Source organism: Nerophis lumbriciformis, linkage group LG35 (assembly GCF_033978685.3).
Source record: "Nerophis lumbriciformis linkage group LG35, RoL_Nlum_v2.1, whole genome shotgun sequence".
Taxonomy (NCBI): Eukaryota; Metazoa; Chordata; class Actinopteri; order Syngnathiformes; family Syngnathidae; genus Nerophis; species Nerophis lumbriciformis.
In genome coordinates, this window is record NC_084582.2 from 5,687,733 (window position 1) to 5,707,872 (window position 20,140).

At 41.6% G+C, this 20,140-nt stretch overlaps 1 protein-coding gene across 6 annotated transcripts in view; it reads left to right on the forward strand.

The window, feature by feature from the left end:
* gria3b (glutamate receptor, ionotropic, AMPA 3b) overlaps positions 1 to 20,140 on the forward strand; it is a 456,144-nt gene that overhangs the window by 280,431 nt on the left and 155,573 nt on the right. For all 6 annotated transcript variants that reach the window (XR_009811483.2, XM_061927997.2, XM_061927998.2 and 3 more), the window contains one exon: positions 17,083 to 17,136. Coding sequence is in view for 5 of the 6 variants with exons in the window: in XM_061927997.2 (XP_061783981.1) it covers positions 17,083 to 17,136 (54 nt within the window). In the remaining variant the exon portion in view is untranslated. The remainder of the gene's footprint in view (positions 1 to 17,082; positions 17,137 to 20,140) is intronic.

Genomic DNA, 20,140 nt, shown 5'->3' on the forward strand with positions numbered 1-20,140 from the left:
CATCCTTGTTCTATTCTCTGTCACTATTTTTCTAACCATGCTGAACACCCTCTCTGATGATGCATTGCTGTGTGGCACGCACAAAAGTGCTTTCATCAAATGCACTAGAGTCTGGAATCTTCCATCTCTCCCTAGCATGGCCCAAAACCAGGCAATATTTGCTTCCTGAGGAAGATCTTCAGTGCCAAGCACTTGGTAGTCCACTACTTCTTCCCGGATGCTATCCAGGTCCAATCGCAGCTGCGGTTTGGAATTTACAAGCGTATTTCTTCATCTTACTCGTCGTCGGCGTCGCCATGGCTGTATCTTCCTCGTTCTACTGCTTCGTCTCCTTGTTGTGTGCGCAGTTGTGCACTGCACTCTCTAAAAGCCCTAGATGGTTTTGTCACATATGCATGTACAGTAGATGGCAGTATTGTCCTGTTTAAGAGTGTCACAACATTACTATTTACGGCAGACAAACTGCTTTACGGTAGACGAAAACGTGACTGCTGTTGTTGTGTGTTGTTACCGCGCTGGGAGGACGTTAATGAAACTTCCTAACAATAAACCCACATAAGAAACCAAGAACTCGTCCTCGATCATTCCACAGTTATAACGTGATTGGGCAGGCACGCTGTTTATATTGTGGGAACGCGGATGTGAAAACAGGTCAGGTCCGCATGGAGCTGGAGGGGGCGTGGCCTCCAGCTCGGCCTGAATTTCGGGAGATTTTCGGGAGAAAATTTGTCCCGGGAGGTTTTCGGGAGAGGCGCTGAATTACGGGAGTCTCCCGGAAAATCCGGGAGGGTTGGCAAGTATGGTTTGGCCTCGTTCACAATGCAGGTCAATTTCAATTTGTTTGCCCATATGCTACCTGACTTTTTCATATTAGTGTGAACAGTGCAATTCCGATTAATTTGTATGTGTACCGTATTTTTCGGAGTATAAGTCGCTCCGGAGTATAAGTTGCACCGGCCAAAAATGCATAATAAAGAAGGAAAAATACATATATAAGTCGCACTGGAGTATAAGTCGCATTTTGGGGGGAAATTTGATAAAACCCAACACCAAGAATAGACATTTCAAAGGCAATTTAAAATTAAAGCTGCAAGCAGCGATGGACGGGACCGACTTTGACGGCACATAAAATCCAAACCAGAGCAGTAATTAAAACTCTTTTGTCAACTTTTAATCACAAGGGTTCAATCTCTCTCCTGTGCTAGTTTGAAACCGACACGACAAACGCGCTCAGAGGAGATAATGTTTGAAAAAAGGTGAGCGGTTTTTACAAAACCTTTGTTTTGAAGGGGGAATTGCAAACTTCCTGTTGATTTTTGCTGGGGGTTGTCAAATTATGAAATGTAGGTCTAAGTAAGACCTACATAGAGGTTTTTTGGGGAAATGTATTTAAAAAAAAACAACACCAAGAATAGACATTTGAAAGGCAATTTAAAATGAATAAAGAATAGTGAACAACAGGCTGAATAAGTGTACGTTATATGAGGCATAAATAACCAACTGGTATGTTAACGTAACATATTATGGTAAGAGTCATTCAAATAACTATAACATATAGAACATGCTATATGTTTACCAAACAATCTGTCACTCCTAATCGCTAAATCCCATGAAATCTTATACGTCTAGTCTCCTACGTGAATGAGCTAAATAATATTATTTGATATTTTACGGTAATGTGTTAATAATTTCACACTTAAGTCGCTCCTGAGTATAAGTCGCACCCCCGGCCAAACTATGAAAAAAACTTATAGTCCGAAAAATACGGTACATGAATTAGATATATATGCGATCTGTCCTCAATGTGAATTCTCCCGCCCTCAGGTCGCATTAATCCGACCAGAACATCGTCAGAAAGCGATAAGCGTCATAATTATTCGCCAAAATAGACGACTGTAAAATAAATAGTTGACAGCAGAGCAGAAAATAGGTGCAAAAAATACAAGCAGACTTTGAAGCAAAATATCCCGTAAAACTGCAAGAGCTAAAATACTTGTCCCCTCTTCTACGTGCAATTATTTGGTTCAGAAAATGTTGTCTTTGATTGCACAAAATCTTTGAAATTGCCACAAATGCGCCAGTACACAGCCCGACTAGAGCTGAAGCCATTTTTACTTCCGTAAACTCTGCAGTACGTGTTACCCTCATGTCGTCATTGTCAAAGTTAAGTTAAGTCCCAACGATTGTCTCACACACTCTGGGTGTGGTTAAATGTGTCCTATGCATTTCACCCATCCCCATGTTCACCCCCTCGGAGGTGAGGGGAGCAGTGAGCAGCAGAGGTGGCTGCGCTCGGGAATCATTTGGTGATTTAACCCCCAATTCCAACCCTTTGATGCTGAGATGCCAAGCAGGGAGGCAATGGGTCCCATTTTTGTAGTCTTTGGTATCACTCGGCCAGGGTTTGAACTCACAACCTCCCAGTCTCAGGGCGGACACTCTAACCACAAAGCCCTCGAGCTGGCTATGTCCGCATGCAAGTCGGATTGCATTCACATTAAGAAATCGCATTTATTTTTTTGTAATGTGAACGGCCGCTAAAAACATCGGATTTGACAAAAAAAAATCGGAATTTGACATCTGACCCTGCAGTGTGAACATAGCCTTAAAGTGTTCAAGTGAACAAAGCAAGACATGCTTGGATGAGTTTGGTGAGGAAGAACTTGAAACATGAATGAGAAGAGTGCATGTAAGCCAGCAGGCCAACATCAGTGACCTCATAAAGGGGACAAAAATAGCCCTTTAGAAAGACTTCCCACACATAATAGAGTATAGCTGCAAAACTGATACTTTGGTTTCATCATCTCCAGTTCCTGGATGTGTAATTCATTAGCTATTTACTGCTTCAGTCCTACTTCCTTTGTTTACGTTTAGCTTAAAGACCAGGACAGAGAATTTAAACATGCTCATTTTGCTATAAACACATGTTGCTGTGGCTGCAGAATAAAACAGACATGGTTCCAAACAGAGGGCCCCATTCTTATCTGTCTTCCTAAGTGATTTCCTAAGAGGAGTCCATTCAAATTCATGACGTGTTCTTAAACGCCCAAATTGTTCCCACCTGCTGCTCCTAAGTTGCTGAATGCCAAATGGTTAGCGCGTGCGTGTCTATCATAATTTGCATAAAAAACGCTCTTATTTCCCCAATATGCATATGTAAACACCCTTAATTCCGTAATTTGCATAGGTAAACGCCCTTAATTCCCCATATAAGGGCACAATTCCGGCGGAAAAGTCGAACATCAAACACACGGAGAAAACACAAACAGATTACAGAAGAGAAATTCGTATTATCCCGGGGAGAGGGGGTGGGTGGGTGCATCATGTCAAAACATAAGTTTAAGAAAGGGGGGACTGCTGCGTTCAAATAAATATTCGTCACTTGGGGCAAGTACCGTATTTTTTGGAGTATAAGTCGCACCAGAGTATAAGTCGCACCTGCCGAAAATGCATAATGAAGAAGGAAAAAAACATATATAAGTTGCACTGGAGCCCGGCCAAACTATGAAAAAAACTGCGACTTATAGTCCGAAAAATACGGTAGGTCTACATGGCCATCAAATATGCGGTCCCTCCCCAGCACTCGATCTGTGGCATCTTGCAGTAGCAACAAAAGCATTGCCATTGTGTGCGTGCGTGTGTGTGCGTCTGTGCATGCGTGTGTGTGTGTGTGTGTGTGTGCGTGTGTGTGTGTGTGTGTGTGTGTGTGTGTGTGTGTGTGTGTGAGAGTTTAAGAAAGGGGGGACTGCAGCGTTCAAATTAATATTCATCACTTGGGGCAAATAGGTCTACATGGCCATCAAATATGTGCTCCCTCCCCAGCGCATGATCTGTGGCATCTTGCAGTAGCAGCAAAAGCATTGCCATTGTGTGCGTTTGTGCGTGCGTGCGTGTGTGTGTGTGTGTGTGTACATGGTATTTTGAAATGTCTATACATTGCACATTTTATTATCTATCTATCTATCTATTAAAGATGCGCGGATAGGCAATTATTTCATCCGCAACCGCATCACAAAAGTCGTCAACCATCCGCCATCACCCGAACCAACATTTTATCAAAACCACACCCGCCCGTTGTTATATATCTAATATAGACGATGCAAGGCATTAGTGAGGTTAGAAAGCTTTTGCCTGTTAAAGAAAGGAGACTGATCCAATGCAGCAGAGACATTCAATGCTTGCCACGCATTAGTGGCTAAGAGATATTAATGCGTGATAATATTATTTATCATTATTATAATATTATAGTCATTTCCATTAAGAAAGTGTTGACTATTGTTGCCAATGCCCTCAGATCAGGAGTGCGTTCCTCACACTTTGCGTGCGCTGTTGCAGCAAGCAGAACGAGGCTTTTAAGAAGTTACAAAAATGTTTTAGAAAGACTAGGCCTATATTTTCGTTAGGTAAAAAAAAATGTTCTGAATTTATTTCAATGAATATTAACTTGTTAACATTATAATGCTCAAATAGGGACGAGGGCGGGGTGCACAGTGAAGCAGTGAACAATTTCACGACAAAGATGAACCTTTATTGATTGATCTGCAGCCATGACAAAATATCAGACAATCTCCATTGTCAACGACAGGCAGGAAAATAAAGATAAACACATAGCCTATGTTGTAGGCATAGGCATAGGCTCATACGTTTTTAAGTTGAAATAAAAAAAATAAATAAAAAATGTGCCTCATAAGCCTTAGGCTGTCAATCACGCGCACAAACTTAAATTATACAATAACATATGTATGTCATCTTTATTTAAACAAAAATAAATAAAATAAATAATAATAATAAATTACCTGCAACTTATTGGCCAAGGCAAATAGCTGAAATCAAACCCATCAGACTGCACTTTATCATCAAACTTGAATTATAATGAAAATAGACGGTCACGACAAACAAAGCAGGCTAAATATCCTTACATTGTCGCCAATCGGAGATGCGCTTCACTTGAAAGCGAGGCCAAATAATTATCCACACATAGTAGTATATCTCGAATAGAAAAAAACCACAATAAACAACGCAATTGCCTTAATTCCTTTGCATTGTAGTGCGCCCAAACAACACGTAACCATCAACATTATTTAGCTGACCGAACTCAATATAGGTTAGACATGGGCTTATTTGGTATAGCCTATAGGTAACGTAGACTAATTCGTTTAACATATCCAACCGTATGTCTACTTCCTTTTTTTTTTTGTTAGCACTATGCAGGAATAAAATGGCATCTACAGTGCCAGGATTCATGCGAGAGCGCCTGGCCTCTAAAATGCGCCCTGCTGCGCTGAAGGAGCGCTCACTTGCGCCACTTGTTGCTGGGACGCGGTGCCTGATGAACAATTGACTGTTTCAAAGAGTGCTGCTCGTTTTTCGTATGTGGGTAACAACATTTAACTATGTATATATATTTCCGAATTGGTTCAACCGCCAACCGCCCGCATCTATTTAAAATCTATTTTTACCCGCCCGACCCGCGGTTTATCCGTGGACTCCGCGGTTGTGTCCGCAAACCGCGCATCTCTACTATCTATCTATCTATCTATCTATCGATAGGGGCAGTATGGATTGGTTGGTAGAGTGTTCGTGCCAGCAACTTGAGGGTTCCAGGTTCTATCCCCGCTCCTGCCATCCTAGTCCCTGCCGTTGTGTCCTCGGGCAAGACACTTTACCCACCTGCTCCCAGTGCCACCCACACTGGTTTAAAAATGTAACTTAGATATTGGGTTTCACAATGTAAAGCGCTTTGAGTCACTAGAGAAAAGCGCTATATAAATATAATTCACTTCACTTCACTATATCTATCTATGTATTAGAGATGCGCGGATAGGCAATTATTTCATCAGAAAGTCGTCAACCATCCGTAATCCACCCGATCTAACATTTGATCAGAACCGCATCCGCCCGCACCCGCCCGTTGTTATATATCTAATATAGACGATGCAAGGCATTAGTGAGGTTATAAAGCTTTTGCCTGTTAAAGAAAGGAGACTGATCCAATGCAGCACAGACATTCGCGTGCCACGCTGTCACGACCCAGACGCACACCAGTGCGCAATCATATGGGAGCCGCGCTGAGCGCACCTCCAAGCGCGTCTCGCTGCCGGCGACGGCCGGGTATATGGGCCCGACGCTCCAGCGCCATCCATTTTCAGGGCTAGTTTATTCGGCAGGTGGGTTGTTTCACACTCCTTAGCGGGTTCCGACTTCCATGGCCACCGTCCTAGCTGCTGTCTATATCAACCAGGGTGAGCCCCACCCCTTTCGTGAGCGCACTGCGCGCGGAGTGACCCCTGTTACGCGCCCCCGGCAACAGGGGTGGCGGGCAGGTAAGCTGCGCGGGCGGAGCGCGCGGAGTGACCCCTGTTACGAGCCCCCGGCCACGGGGGTGGCGGGCAGGTAAGCTGGTTACCTGCTGCGCGTGACGCCGGCCGCGGCGAATGCGGACGAGGCGGGGTGTCGGTGCGGTGGGCGCGGTGGTGACCCTGGACGTGCGTCGGGCCCTTCTCGCGGATCGCCTCAGCTACGGCTCCCGGTGGGGCCCTCTCGGGGGAAGGGGCCTCGGTCCCGGACCCCGGCGAGGCGTCCCTTCTCCGCTCCGTAAAAGTGTCCATCTCTTTTCTTTTTTTTTCTTCTGTTGTGGCATATGCTGCAGGTGCCTGCTCGTTTTTCGTATGTGGGTAACAACATTTAACTATGTATATATATTTCCGAATTGGTTTAACTGCCACCCGCCTGAATCTATTTAAAATCAAATAGTTTTTTATTTCAACCACCCGACCCGACCCGACCCGACCCGCGGATAAAATCTAATTTTTTTTAATTTCATCCGCCCGATCCGCGGATAATCCGCGGACTCCGCGGTTGTGCCCGCAAACCGCGCATCTCTACTATGTATCTATCTATCTATGATATTAATTGAACATTAGACAATAGAAGTAAGGGAACTTGTCACACTTAAGAACAAATAGGCCACCCTAAGAGTGCTCTGGAGCACTCTTAGATTTTGTTCATACCTACGGACAAATCCCGGCTAAGAATTGATTGATTGATTGAGACGTGTATTAGTAGATTGCACAGTACAGTACATATTCCGTACAATTGACCACTAAATGGTAACACCCCAATAAGTTTTTCAACTTGTTTAAAGGGGAACATTATCACAATTTCAGAAGGGTTAAAACCCTTAAAAATCAGTTGCCAGTGGCTTATTTTATTTTTCGAAGTTTTTTTCAAAATTTTACCCATCACGCAATATCCCTAAAAAAAGCTTCAAAGTGCCTGATTTGAACCATCGTTATATACACCCGTCCATTTTCCTGTGACGTCACACAGTGATGCCAATACAAACAAACAGCAAGGTATAGCGACATTAGCTCGGATTCAGACTCGGATTTCAGCGGCTTAACACTGTCTGATAAGATAATTACTAACAACTATGAACTAGGTTTACAGCATATGAAATACATTTGGCAACAACATGCACTTTGAGAGTGCAGACAGCCCATTTCAGGCGCGCTAAGAACATATATTTTTCCACGATTTCAGCACTCAGGTTAACCATACCTAAATAGACACAAAATACTGCATTACACAAGACAACCCGAATGTACTCGAATGATTGAAAAAAATAAATGTTTTTAAGCTAAATTATTGGTAAACACAGTTTATGTATAATAATTTACGTAAAACCGCGAGTAATGAATAAAGTTTTCATCAATTAATGTATTCTGTAGACATACCCTCATCCGCTCTCTTTTCCTGAAAGCTGATCTGTCCAGTTTTGGAGTTGATGTCTGCAGGCCAGGGAAGCTAGGGTCGATATTCTTCTCTTGATCACCTTCGGTGGCATAAGGGACGGTGTGAGCCAAGACATCCAGGGGGTTTAGCTCGCTCGTCTGCGGGAACAAACTGCCGCCTTTTTTTGCCGTGCTACCGAGGTCCTTTGTCCCTGAATAGCTCACACACTCCGGCAGATTCCATACCTGCCAACTTTTGAAATCAGAAAAACCTAGTAGCCAGGGTCCAGGGGCTGCAGGCCCCGGTAGGTCCAGGACAAAGTCCTGGTGGGGGGTTCAGGCTTCTCCCCCCGACGCAAAATGATTGATTGCATTCAGACAGGTTAAAATGTTGCTAAAACCATCACTTTTCTATCAGTCACAGTGACTTTTCAAAACAAAAATATTACAGCAAAAATCATATGGGTTGATTGACATGTTTATTCTGTAAGCGAACTTCAATAGTTTGAAATGATTTTGACAGTTAATGCCAGTTATCCTGTCAACCTTTCACAAGACTTCAATTTGTTCATTGAAAGTATAAACAGTATAAACACTTTTTACAGTAAACAAATGGTAAAACAGTACTAAACAATTCCATTTAAAAAAAAATTGGTGTCATTATTAACTTTCTGTCCAAGCTTGTATAATCTACTGCCTTGTTCAATTGTAAAAAATATTCTGTGCCTAAAATTCACATTTCTATCACAATTATCATACTGTAAACATGGTAAGCTAACTTCATTAAAATTAATAGTCCTGTCAATAGCATGGAATTACATTTCAAATGTAGTTTTTTTGTAAGCCTTTCAAAAGAATTCAAAATATGAAAATTAATTTAAGCCATCAGACACTTGAAAAGTGGCACATCACATCTCTAATGTAATCATTTGAACTTTTCAACAGAAATAGCACTGCAAAAATATTAAGGACATACTTCTGTATTTTGGTAGTTATGCTGTCAACATTTAACAAGATTTCTTCAACTTGGACTTGAAAGCATAAATAGTATAAACACTTTTAACAGTATAACAGTACTAAACAATTCCAATAGATAACATTGGTGTCATTACCTTTTTGTGGCTAAAATCCAAATTTAGCAACGGCATTAGACTTGTGTTTTTTTGTCCCAACGTGGTCTTTTACATCGCTAATTCCTCCGTGTCCGATCGAAAAATCTTGTCTGCACAAGGTGCAATTCGCGTAGTTTTCACCCTTTTTGGAACGGATAATTATTCCCGGATAGGCTTTTGAATATTCTTCACGGAATGACTGCAGTTTTCTTTTCGGTTTAAGACTCGTTTGCGATTTTTCTCCGGCTGATTCCATGATCGTTCGCTCGTTTGGAAACAATGGCCTCGTGCTTGGCAGCGGTGCTATAAATAGCCTCGTGCACGGCATTCGGAATGGCTCGATAGGAAGTTACGGGAAGCAGTGTCGGTTGTCATTGTTGTAACGCGATTTCGTGAATAAAACTTAAAAAAAAAAAAAAAAAATTTAATTAATGAAAAACCGTATTTTTTATCACTGCAACCGTAACCCGGAATAGGTTGATGAAAACCGTACTAATTACGGGAAAACCGGAGTAGTTGGCAGGTATGAGATTCAATGGGGGTCTGGCGGCAGATTTCTTTGACTTTATTGTTGGGAATGCATCTGCTTTGAGTGTCGCAGGATATCCACACATTCTTGCCATCTCTGTCGTAGCATAGCTTTCGTCGGTAAAGAGTGCGGAACAAACGACTGACCATTTTCGTCGGCTTTCCCCACAGCCTTGTATTTTGAACAAATTTCGTTCAATTTCTTGCCACTTTCGCATCTTTGGGCCACTGGTGCAACTTGAATCCGTCCCTGTTCGTGTTGTTACACCCTCCGACAACACACCGACGAAAGTGAGAAAATGGCGGATTGCTTCCCGGTGTGACGTCATGTTGTGACGTCATCGCTCCGAGAGCGAATAATAGAAAGGCGTTTAATTCGCCAAAATTCACCCATTTAGAGTTCGGAAATCGGTTAAAAAAATATATGGTCTGTTTTCTGCAACATCAAGGTATACAGGTAAAAGCCAGTAAATTAGAATATTTTGAAAAACTTGATTTATTTCAGTAATTGCATTCAAAAGGTGTAACTTGTACATTATATTTATTCATTGCACACAGACTGATGCATTCAAATGTTTATTTCATTTAATTTTGATGATTTGAAGTGGCAACAAATGAAAATCCAAAATTCCATGTGTCACAAAATTAGAATATTACTTAAGGCTAATACAAAAAAGGGATTTTTAGAAATGTTGGCCAACTGAAAAGTATGAAAATGAAAAATATGAGCATGTACAATACTCAATACTTGGTTGGAGCTCCTTTTGCCTCAATTACTGCGTTAATGCGGCGTGGCATGGAGTCGATGAGTTTCTGGCACTGCTCAGGTGTTATGAGAGCCCAGGTTGCTCTGATAGTGGCCTTCAACTCTTCTGCGTTTTTGGGTCTGGCATTCTGCATCTTCCTTTTCACAATACCCCACAGATTTTCTATGGGGCTAAGGTCAGGGGAGTTGGCGGGCCAATTTAGAACAGAAATACCATGGTCCGTAAACCAGGCACGGGTAGATTTTGCGCTGTGTGCAGGCGCCAAGTCCTGTTGGAACTTGAAATCTCCATCTCCATAGAGCAGGTCAGCAGCAGGAAGCATGAAGTGCTCTAAAACTTGCTGGTAGACGGCTGCGTTGACCCTGGATCTCAGGAAACAGAGTGGACCGACACCAGCAGATGACATGGCACCCCAAACCATCACTGATGGTGGAAACTTTACAGTAGACTTCAGGCAACGTGGATCCTGTGCCTCTCCTGTCTTCCTCCAGACTCTGGGACCTCGATTTCCAAAGGAAATGCAAAATTTGCATGGTTGGGTGATGGTTTGGGGTGCCATGTCATCTGCTGGTGTCGGTCCACTCTGTTTCCTGAGATCCAGGGTCAACGCAGCCGTCTACCAGCAAGTTGTAGAGCACTTCATGCTTCCTGCTGCTGACCTGCTCTATGGAGATGGAGATTTCAAGTTCCAACAGGACTTGGCGCCTGCACACAGCGCAAAATCTACCCGTGCCTGGTTTACGGACCATGGTATTTCTGTTCTAAATTGGCCCGCCAACTCCCCTGACCGTAGCCCCATAGAAAATCTGTGGGGTATTGTGAAAAGGAAGATGCAGAATGCCAGACCCAAAAACGCAGAAGAGTTGAAGGCCACTATCAGAGCAACCTGGGCTCTCATAACACCTGAGCAGTGCCAGAAACTCATCGACTCCACGCCACGCCGCATTAACGCAGTAATTGAGGCAAAAGGAGCTCCAACCAAGTATTGAGTATTGTACATGCTCATATTTTTCATGTTCATACTTTTCAGTTGGCCAACATTTCTAAAAATCCCTTTTTTGTATTAGCCTTAAGTAATATTCTAATTTTGTGACACACGGAATTTTGGATTTTCATTTGTTGCCACTTCAAATCATCAAAATTAAATGAAATAAACATTTGAATGCATCAGTCTGTGTGCAATGAATAAATATAATGTACAAGTTACACCTTTTGAATGCAATTACTGAAGTAAATCAAGTTTTTCAAAATATTCTAATTTACTGGCTTTTACCTGTATATTGACGCTTACATAGGTCTGGTGATAATGTTCCCCTTTAAGTCGGGGTCCACTTAAATCAATTCATGGTACAAATATATACTATCATCATAATACAGTCATCACACAAGTTAATCATCAGAGTATATACATTGAATTATTTACATTACTTGCATTATTTACAATCCGGGGTGTGGGATGTGGAGGGGGTTAGGTTTGGTTGATATCAACACTTTGGTCATCAACAATTGCGTTATTAGAGAAATGGACATTGAAACAGTGTAGGTCTGACTTGGTAGGATATGTACAGCAAGTAGTGGACATAGAGAGATCAGAAAGCATAAGAACAAGTATCGTATTTTTCGGAGTATAAGTCGCACCTGCCGAAAATGCATAATAAAGAAGAAAGAAAACATATATAAATCGCACTGGAGCCCGGCCAAACTATGAAAAAAACTGCGACTTATAGTCCGAAAAATACGGTATATACATTTGATTATTTACATTTGATTATTTACAATCCGGGGAGGTGGGATGTGGAAGGGGGAGGGTGTTAGTTTAGGGTTGTTAGTTTAGGGCAGGGGTCGGCAACCCGCGGCTCTAGAGGTGCATGCGGCTCTTTAGCGCCGCCCTAGTGGCTCTCTGGAGCTTTTTAAAAAATGTATGAAAAATGGAAAAAGATGAGGGGAAAAAAAAAATCTATTTTTTGTTTTAATATGGTTTCTGTAGGAGGACAAACATGACACAAACCTCCGTAATTGTTACAAAGCACACTCTTTATATTAAACATGCTTCACTGATTCGAGTATTTGGCGAGCGCCGTTTTGTCCTACTAATTTTGGCGGTCCTTGAACTCACCGTAGTTTGTTTACATGTATAGCTTTCTGTTAGGATAGAGTTCAAGGGTGGACCCCGGGATGCGGAGAATGGAGGCAAGGGAAGCGATAACAAATGAAAATATTTAATAAGTCCAAAAAATGGTAACTAAGGATGATGGGGCAAAAAGTGCACACCATGGAAAATCTAACAAAAGGAGTCTCTTTCAGAGGTTGGCGGAACCAAGGTCAGGAACGCACACAGCGTGGCAAAAAACTAGTCCTCTAAAACAAGGTGGCTAGAAAAACAAAAACACAACAAGGTCAATATAACAGAAATATGTGAAGGCAACATACCAGGGAAGCTGAGTCAAGGTAACACATGTCAGAGTAGAGTTCAGGAAGAATAACCGGCGGGGACCAGCTGGTGGGGACGCGCTTAAATACTACCCGGAGATGATTAGCAGCAGGTGTGCCTCGTTGGGGACAAAAGACTGTGGATGAAACTGAAAAAACCAATAGAGAAGGCAGGGAGAAGACAACATACATAACAGCTTTCTCTGACTTTCTAGGACGTGTTTTATGCCACTTCTTTTTCTGTCTCATTTTGTCCACCACACTTTTAACGTTGTGCATGAAAGGTGAGTTTTGTTGATGTTATTGACTTGTGTGGAGTGCTAATCAGACATATTTGGTCACTGCATGACTGCAAGCTAATCGATGCTAACATGCTATTTAGGCTAGCTATATGTACATATTGCATCTTTATGCCTCATTTGTAGCTATATTTGAGGTCATTTAGTTTCCTTTAAGTCCTCTTAATTCAATTTATATCTCATGACACACTATCTGTATGTAATATGGCTTTTAATTTTTTGCGGCTCCAGACAGATTTGTTTTTGTATTTTTGGTCCAATATGGTTCTTTCAACATTTTGGGTTGCCGATCCCTGGTTTAGGGGGAGGGTGTTAGTTTAGGGTTGCAGTTGCAAACATTGGTGAATACAAAAAATGTCCTTAGAACAAAATTTGTTCTTTAGAACGGTTGCTGAATGGGGCCCAGAGTCCTGTGCAGTAAATGGTACCATGCAGAATTCGAGCTAAGGTATGATCATACCATTCCCAGCATGTTTTGCAAATAGGGGCAGAGCCACATGAAGTTTCACTGTCGGACCGATCAACAAAACAATTAACCGTAGGAGGAAAATGTAGGATAAGAGCGGTGTGATTTGGTAGCATGGCAATGGAAGGGCTTAGAACCGCACTTACTATTTTCAGACAGGCTGCGTGGGTTGAGACACGCTTTTATGCTGCAAAGGTGTGATATTTTCAAAGCAGAGCGACATCCACGGCGCGCATCTCACTGTCTCACTGTAAATTGCTTTAAAAATGTCAACATTTTTCCCTCCCCTCTTATTTCTCCTTTATGTCCATTGTGACTCCTCGCACAGTGACTTCAAAGTGAGTCGAGCGTTCAAGGATGCTGTGCATGAGTCTCCCCTGTTTTCAGGAGCGCCTCATTTAAAGGGGAACATTATCACCAGACCTATGTAAGCGTCAATATATACCTTGATGTTGCAGAAAAAAGACCATATATTTTTTTAACCGATTTCCGAACTCTAAATGGGTGAATTTTGGCGAATTAAACGCCTTTCTAATATTCGCTCTCGGAGCAATGACGTCACTACGTTTTCTCAAACACCGAGTCAAATCAGCTCGGTTATTTTCCGTTTTTTCGACTGTTTTCCGTACCTTGGAGACATCATGCCTCGTCGGTGTGTTGTCGGAGGGTGTAACAACACGAACAGGGACGGATTCAAGTTGCACCAGTGGCCCAAAGATGCGAAAGTGGCAAGAAATTGGACGTTTGTTCCGCACACTTTACCGACGAAAGCTATGCTACGACAGAGATGGCAAGAATGTGTGGATATCCTGCGACACTCAAAGCAGATGCATTTCCAACGATAAAGTCAAAGAAATCTGCCGCCAGACCCCCATTGAATCTGCCGGAGTGTGTGAGCAATTCAGGGACAAAGGGCCTCGGTAGCACGGCAAGCAATGGCGGCAGTTTGTTCCCGCAGACGAGCGAGCTAAACCCCCTGGATGTCTTGGCTCACACCGTCCCTTATGCCACCGAAGATGATCAAGAGAAGAATATCGACCCTAGCTTCCCTGGCCTGCTGACATGAGGGTATGTCTACAGCAGTGACGTGCAGTCACTAGAGGCAGGTGAGGCGGGGCCTCACCTGCCATCATGGAAAAAAAAAAAATGTAAAAAGAAAAAAAAATTATTAAATTGTTATATGTATCCAGTGATTATACTATAAAGTTATTTTCCATTTAACTTCACCAGTTTTAGATTATTTTTATTCAAAATCGCTGAATTTTAACATTTGCCGTTCAAATACTGAGAAGAGACGGTGCGGTGAACAGCAGCCAGTTGAGGCACGTCACTCAGTGCCGCAACATGGATTGCGCAATGACTCGGCTAACTGCTGGCCTGCTGTGCAGTGAGACTGTATTGCTATATGAATTATATTATACATTTCCATAGTTTAGTTAGCTGAGGTATATAATGTACAGTGTATTTTGTCAACAACTGTATGTGTGTAAAGTATTTCTTGTGCTGAGCAATCATAAAACGGCTGCAAAAGACGCACTGGCTGAGACTCGCCTCCTGCACCCCCGCCGTAGAATTGTTATATCAACTAAAGCCCACAGTTAAACTTTCCACGTGCAAGATTGAATCTATTTAAAAAAAAATTTTTCATAAGAAGCCAAAAAGTGCAAAAACAATAATGTTGGTGTTGGAGGAGTTGTGAATGACTGCAGGGACACAACATTAGATACACCTGCAGACTGCAGGTGTACCTAATTCACAACTCCTCCAATACGAACATTATTGTTTTTGCACTTTTTGGCTTCTTATTAAATAACTTTTGTAACCTATTTTCATGGGCTTTCCTCTTTGTGATGTTAAGTTCCTGTTATGCGCTGTTATACAGTATATGCCTTGAGCTCTTATTTTGAAGGCGCTAAGAGCGGAAGTGATGTCACATTGCGGAGGTTTTTGAAAGAACGTAAATAAAGTGGTCCTCGTGTAAACTGGAGCCTCCGTGTTTGTTATTTTGTAGTTTCATACAGTATAGGCGACATTTATAAACCCTCGGTTACACTTTTTTAAATAGATTCAATCTTGCACGTGGAAAGTTTAAGTGAGGGCTTTAGTTGCGGCGCATGGACTTAATTTCTAAGTAAAGGTAAGACCATAATAACGTTTTTTTAATTAAATGTGCTTTTTTGTGTGCTACAGTTTGTATGTGTAAAGTTAAAGTTAAGTTAAAGTACCAATGATTGTCACACACACACTAGGTGTAATGAAATGTGTCCTCTGCATTTGACCCATCCCCTGGTTCACCCCCTGGGAGGTGAGGGGAGCAGTGGGCAGCAGCGGCGCCGCGCCTGGGAATCATTTTTGGTGATTTAATCCCCAATTCCAACCCTTGATGCTGAGTGCCAAGCAGGGAAGAATGCTGGTATGAGCTTTTAAACATAACCCGTTAACTGCTGCCAATCAAATGGTGAATAAGATACTCTTTAGGGTTCATATGTTTGTAAATCTGACTGTGATGAAGTCAGTGCCTCACCAGCCATCAACCTCACCGCACGTCACTGATATACAAAGTATATTAATTGATGAAAATTGGGCTGTCTGCACTCTCAAAGTGCATGTTGTTGCCAAATGTATTTCATATGCTGTAAACCTAGTTCATAGTTGTTAGTTTCCTTTAATGCCAAACAAACACATACCAATCGTTGGTTGGAAGGCGATCGCCGAATTCGTCCTCGCTTTCTCCCGTGTCGCTGGCTGTCGTGTCGTTTTCGTCGGTTTCGCTTGCATACGGTTCAAACCGATATGGCTCAATAGCTTCAGTTTCTTCTTCAATTTCGTTTTCGCTACCTGCCTCCACACCACAACCATCCGTTTCAATACATTCGTAATCTGTTGAATCGCTTAAGCCGCTGAAATCCGAGGCTGAATCCGAGCTAATTGTTATGATCCGCTGCCCGGATCATATTTTTGTTTTTGTTTTCAAGTCACTTGTGTTTTCAGCACCTCTTGAGTTTGTTTCTGTTGCCATGACGGCAGATTATAGTCACCTGCCTCTGGTTAGTGTCCCGGACGCGCACCTGTTGCCCGGGCACTAATCAGAGGGCTATTTAGTTTACGCGCTGGCCTCATTCGGTCTGTTGGTTTTGTTTGCTCCTACGCAACAAGTTACGCTCCTAGTTTCGCTCATAGTTTACATATTTGATATTAGCATCTTTGCTACCCTCTTGTTTTCCGTGCCGTGGTGCACCGCGCAGCATTTTGTTCTGCAATCAGAATAAATCATTTATTCTCACCTGCAAGCCGCTTCCTGACATCCCTCTGCATCTTGAAAAGACGACCTCCAGCATCACAATGCCTCGAAGGCGTAACACTAATGTCGCTATAGCTTGCTGTTCTTTCCGCCATGTTTGTTTGTGTTGGCTTCACTATGTGACGTCACAGGAAAATGGACGGGTGGTTCAAATCAGGCACTTTGAAGCTTTTTTTAGGGATATTGCGTGATGGGTAAAATTTTGAAAAAAACTTCGAAAAATATAATAAGCCACTGGGAACTGATTTTTAATGGTTTTAACCCTTCTGAAATTGTGATATTGTTCCCCTTTAAAGCTCCCTGCTACTTCGCTTTACTTCTTCCATCGGCGGGATTCAACTTTACTTTTAGCACCGGACGCTGCTTCATTTCCACACGTTCATGCCAATGCTTCTGAAAAGTTCACGGACGGCTGACTAAACTGGTATTTTTTTTTTCCCCCATAGGTGGTGGCCCTAGGGAAGAACAGCCGCGGCTACCACTACATTCTGTCTAACCTTGTAAGTAACAATTGCAACGCTCCAGGAGGTAGAACCAGGATCCACCCAAAACTAATTCGACTTTTACATTAAAAGGCCAAACACTTTGTTTTGCAATGGCGTATCAATAGCAATCTGGCCGTTGTGTATGTCCTTATAAATGGGAATGTTCAATAAAAAAATAAAAGCCCTTCCGGCGATAGAAACTAGCAGTAAACACTGTCAATTGCCTGTGGAGGACGGCCATTTGCCTGCAGCCCACTCACTCAGGGAAGAGAACATGTTTTAGTGATCCCACACTACTTTTCCCATGCAGTATACACTTTCAGTTCTGCAACCACAAAAAACACCATCATTTTGACTCGGAAACCAAATTATGGCTGCAGGATTTCAAGATGGTTACTAGAGATGGTTATGTTTGTTATTTCAGGGGTGTCAAACTCATTTTAGATCGGGGGGCCACATGGAGAAAAAATCTACTCCCAAGTCGGCCGGACTGGTAAAATCACGGCACGATAAGTTAAAAATAAAGACAACTTCAGATTATTTTCTTTGTTTAAAAATAGAACAAAAACATTCTGAAAATGTACAAATCATTATGTTGTTGTTGTTTTTTACACTTACATGTTGCGTTTAATAGTATTCCATCTGTTTTTGTCGTTATTTATACTTTAAATTGTGTGATAATGTTCATCAGTCAACTCATTGGTGTTAATTTTCAATCCATCAAGATAAAAAAATAATATCAAAATCAAATTGTTGTGTTAAAATAATTTAATACTGTATTTAAATATCTGCTTGACTTGCGATTTCAAGGACAACTTGGGGGGTTAAACTATGGAATTCTCTTTACAATGAGATAAAATATTGTAAAAATATATTGATTTATGAAAAAAATATATAAAGACAGTTTTTACATTTTGCTTTATATTTATTATTTTACTTATTTTTTGCATTTGTTTTGTATCATACCGTGAGGTGTATATTATTTTTTATTTTGGGTTTTTTTGTTCGGTTTGTACTTCATGAAGTTTTGCACTTGTGTTTTTGTGTTTGTTTTTGTTATATTTAGATGTAATAGTTGGTTTATATGATGTTATTAAGTAAGACTACGTATTATGTCGAAGGGGGCAAGAAAATATAAGATTTTTCTTCATCCTGCTCCTTCTCAGGCATTGGTGTGTAAATGTAAAATGTAATAATTGTGGTATAATTGTCTATCGATCAAAGATGTGCATCAATGAAGGAGATAAATAAAAATGGAATGAAATGAAAAACAAATAATCCAATTGGAGTCTGTAAAATTGACATTAGATGTTACGGTTAAATTCCGCCGACTGAGTTTTTTACCGTAAAATCCACTTTGGTACTGTTTTATTCCATATACAGTAAGACACTAAAACATTAAAAAACAAACAAAAAGAACATTAAAACAACAACATTTTACAGTAAAAAAAAAATTGGCATCCATAATAACGCTAAAACAGTGGTATTGTTTTTCCATGTATTACATTTTTTTATATGCAGTAAAAAAACAAAACACTGCTTTTACTGTAAAATTTTGGTGACTGAGCTGCCAGTTTTCAAAGTAAAATTTTTATATTTTTTTTACAGCTTATGTAAAAAAATATATTGTTAATGTGTATATATATATATATATATATATATATATATATATATATATATATATATATATATATATATGTATGTGTGGGAAAAAAAATCACAAGACTATTTCATCTCTACAGGCCTGTTTCATGAGGGGGGGTACCCTCAATCGTCAGGAGATTTTAATGGGAGCATTCGCATACCATGGTTTATATAGGGCACAGAGTGGGTGGGTACAGGCTGGCCTAGGGGCGTGGTGATTGGCTCATGTGTTACCTAGGAGGTGTTTCCGTCTATGGCGGCATGTTGTTACAATTTCGCTGCGCTTGTTGAGGGATGACAGGTCTGGACGGTAAATAATAAACAGTTTCTCTTTCAAGCATAGGTTGCATCTTTTATTACCACTATTGTAAGGTGTGCTGGATGCAAGAATTTGCCATGTTATTGAATATTCAACATTATTGTCTTTGAGGTCCCAAATGTGTTTGCTGAGTTCTGTGGTATTTCGCAGGTTTTTGTTCCTGAAAGAAGCCTTGTGATTGTTCCATCTGGTTTTGAATTCACCCTCGGTTAATCCTACATATGTGTCGGATGTGTTAATGTCCTTGCGTATTACCTTAGATTGGTAGACAACTGATGTTTGTAAGCACCCCCCGTTGAGGGGGCAATCAGGTTTCTTTCGACAGTTACATGCTTTGTTGGTTTTGGAGTCGCTCTGACTGGGGGTCGACGGCTCATTTGCAATTGTTTTGTTGTGGTTTGAGATGATTTGTCGTATATTGTTCATGCAGCTGTAGCTCAATTTAATGTTGTTCTTGTTGAATACTTTTCTTAGGTTGTTGTCTTTGGGAAAGTGTTTGTCAATTAGATTGAGGAATTTGTGTCCAATGTTCGTTGAGACGTTTTTGCTGTATGGGGGGTTGTACCAGATGATGCCGTTTCGTTTTCTGTTCTTTTTTGGCTGGTTTCCTGGCGTGGGTTCATAGGTGAGGGTGAAATTGTATCCGCTTTCATCAAGGGCTTTTTGGTACGGGGGGGTTGCTTGGTCAAATTCAGCTTTGCTAGATGACAGCATCGATAGCCTTTTATTGATTCCGGTAGGTTTTCTTTTCGTGGTGGTGGGTGGGTGGTTGCTGTCATGGTGCACGTATTGGAGTGTTGTGTTGGGTTTCGTGAATGGTTGGTAGCTGTTATTTCTCAGGTTGAAAGTGACGTCAAGGAAGTTGACGGTTTGCTTGTTGGCTTCAATCGTGATCCGTAGGCCGTTCTCTTTGAAAATTTGGCATATGCGCTTCTTGGTATTCTCGCTGCTCCTTGGCGAGGCGCGGCACACTGCCAGTCCGTCATCACGGTAAATACCAAGGTTCAGATTGAGGCTAGCGAGCTGGGAGAGGAGGAAACTCCCAACGAGTTCACA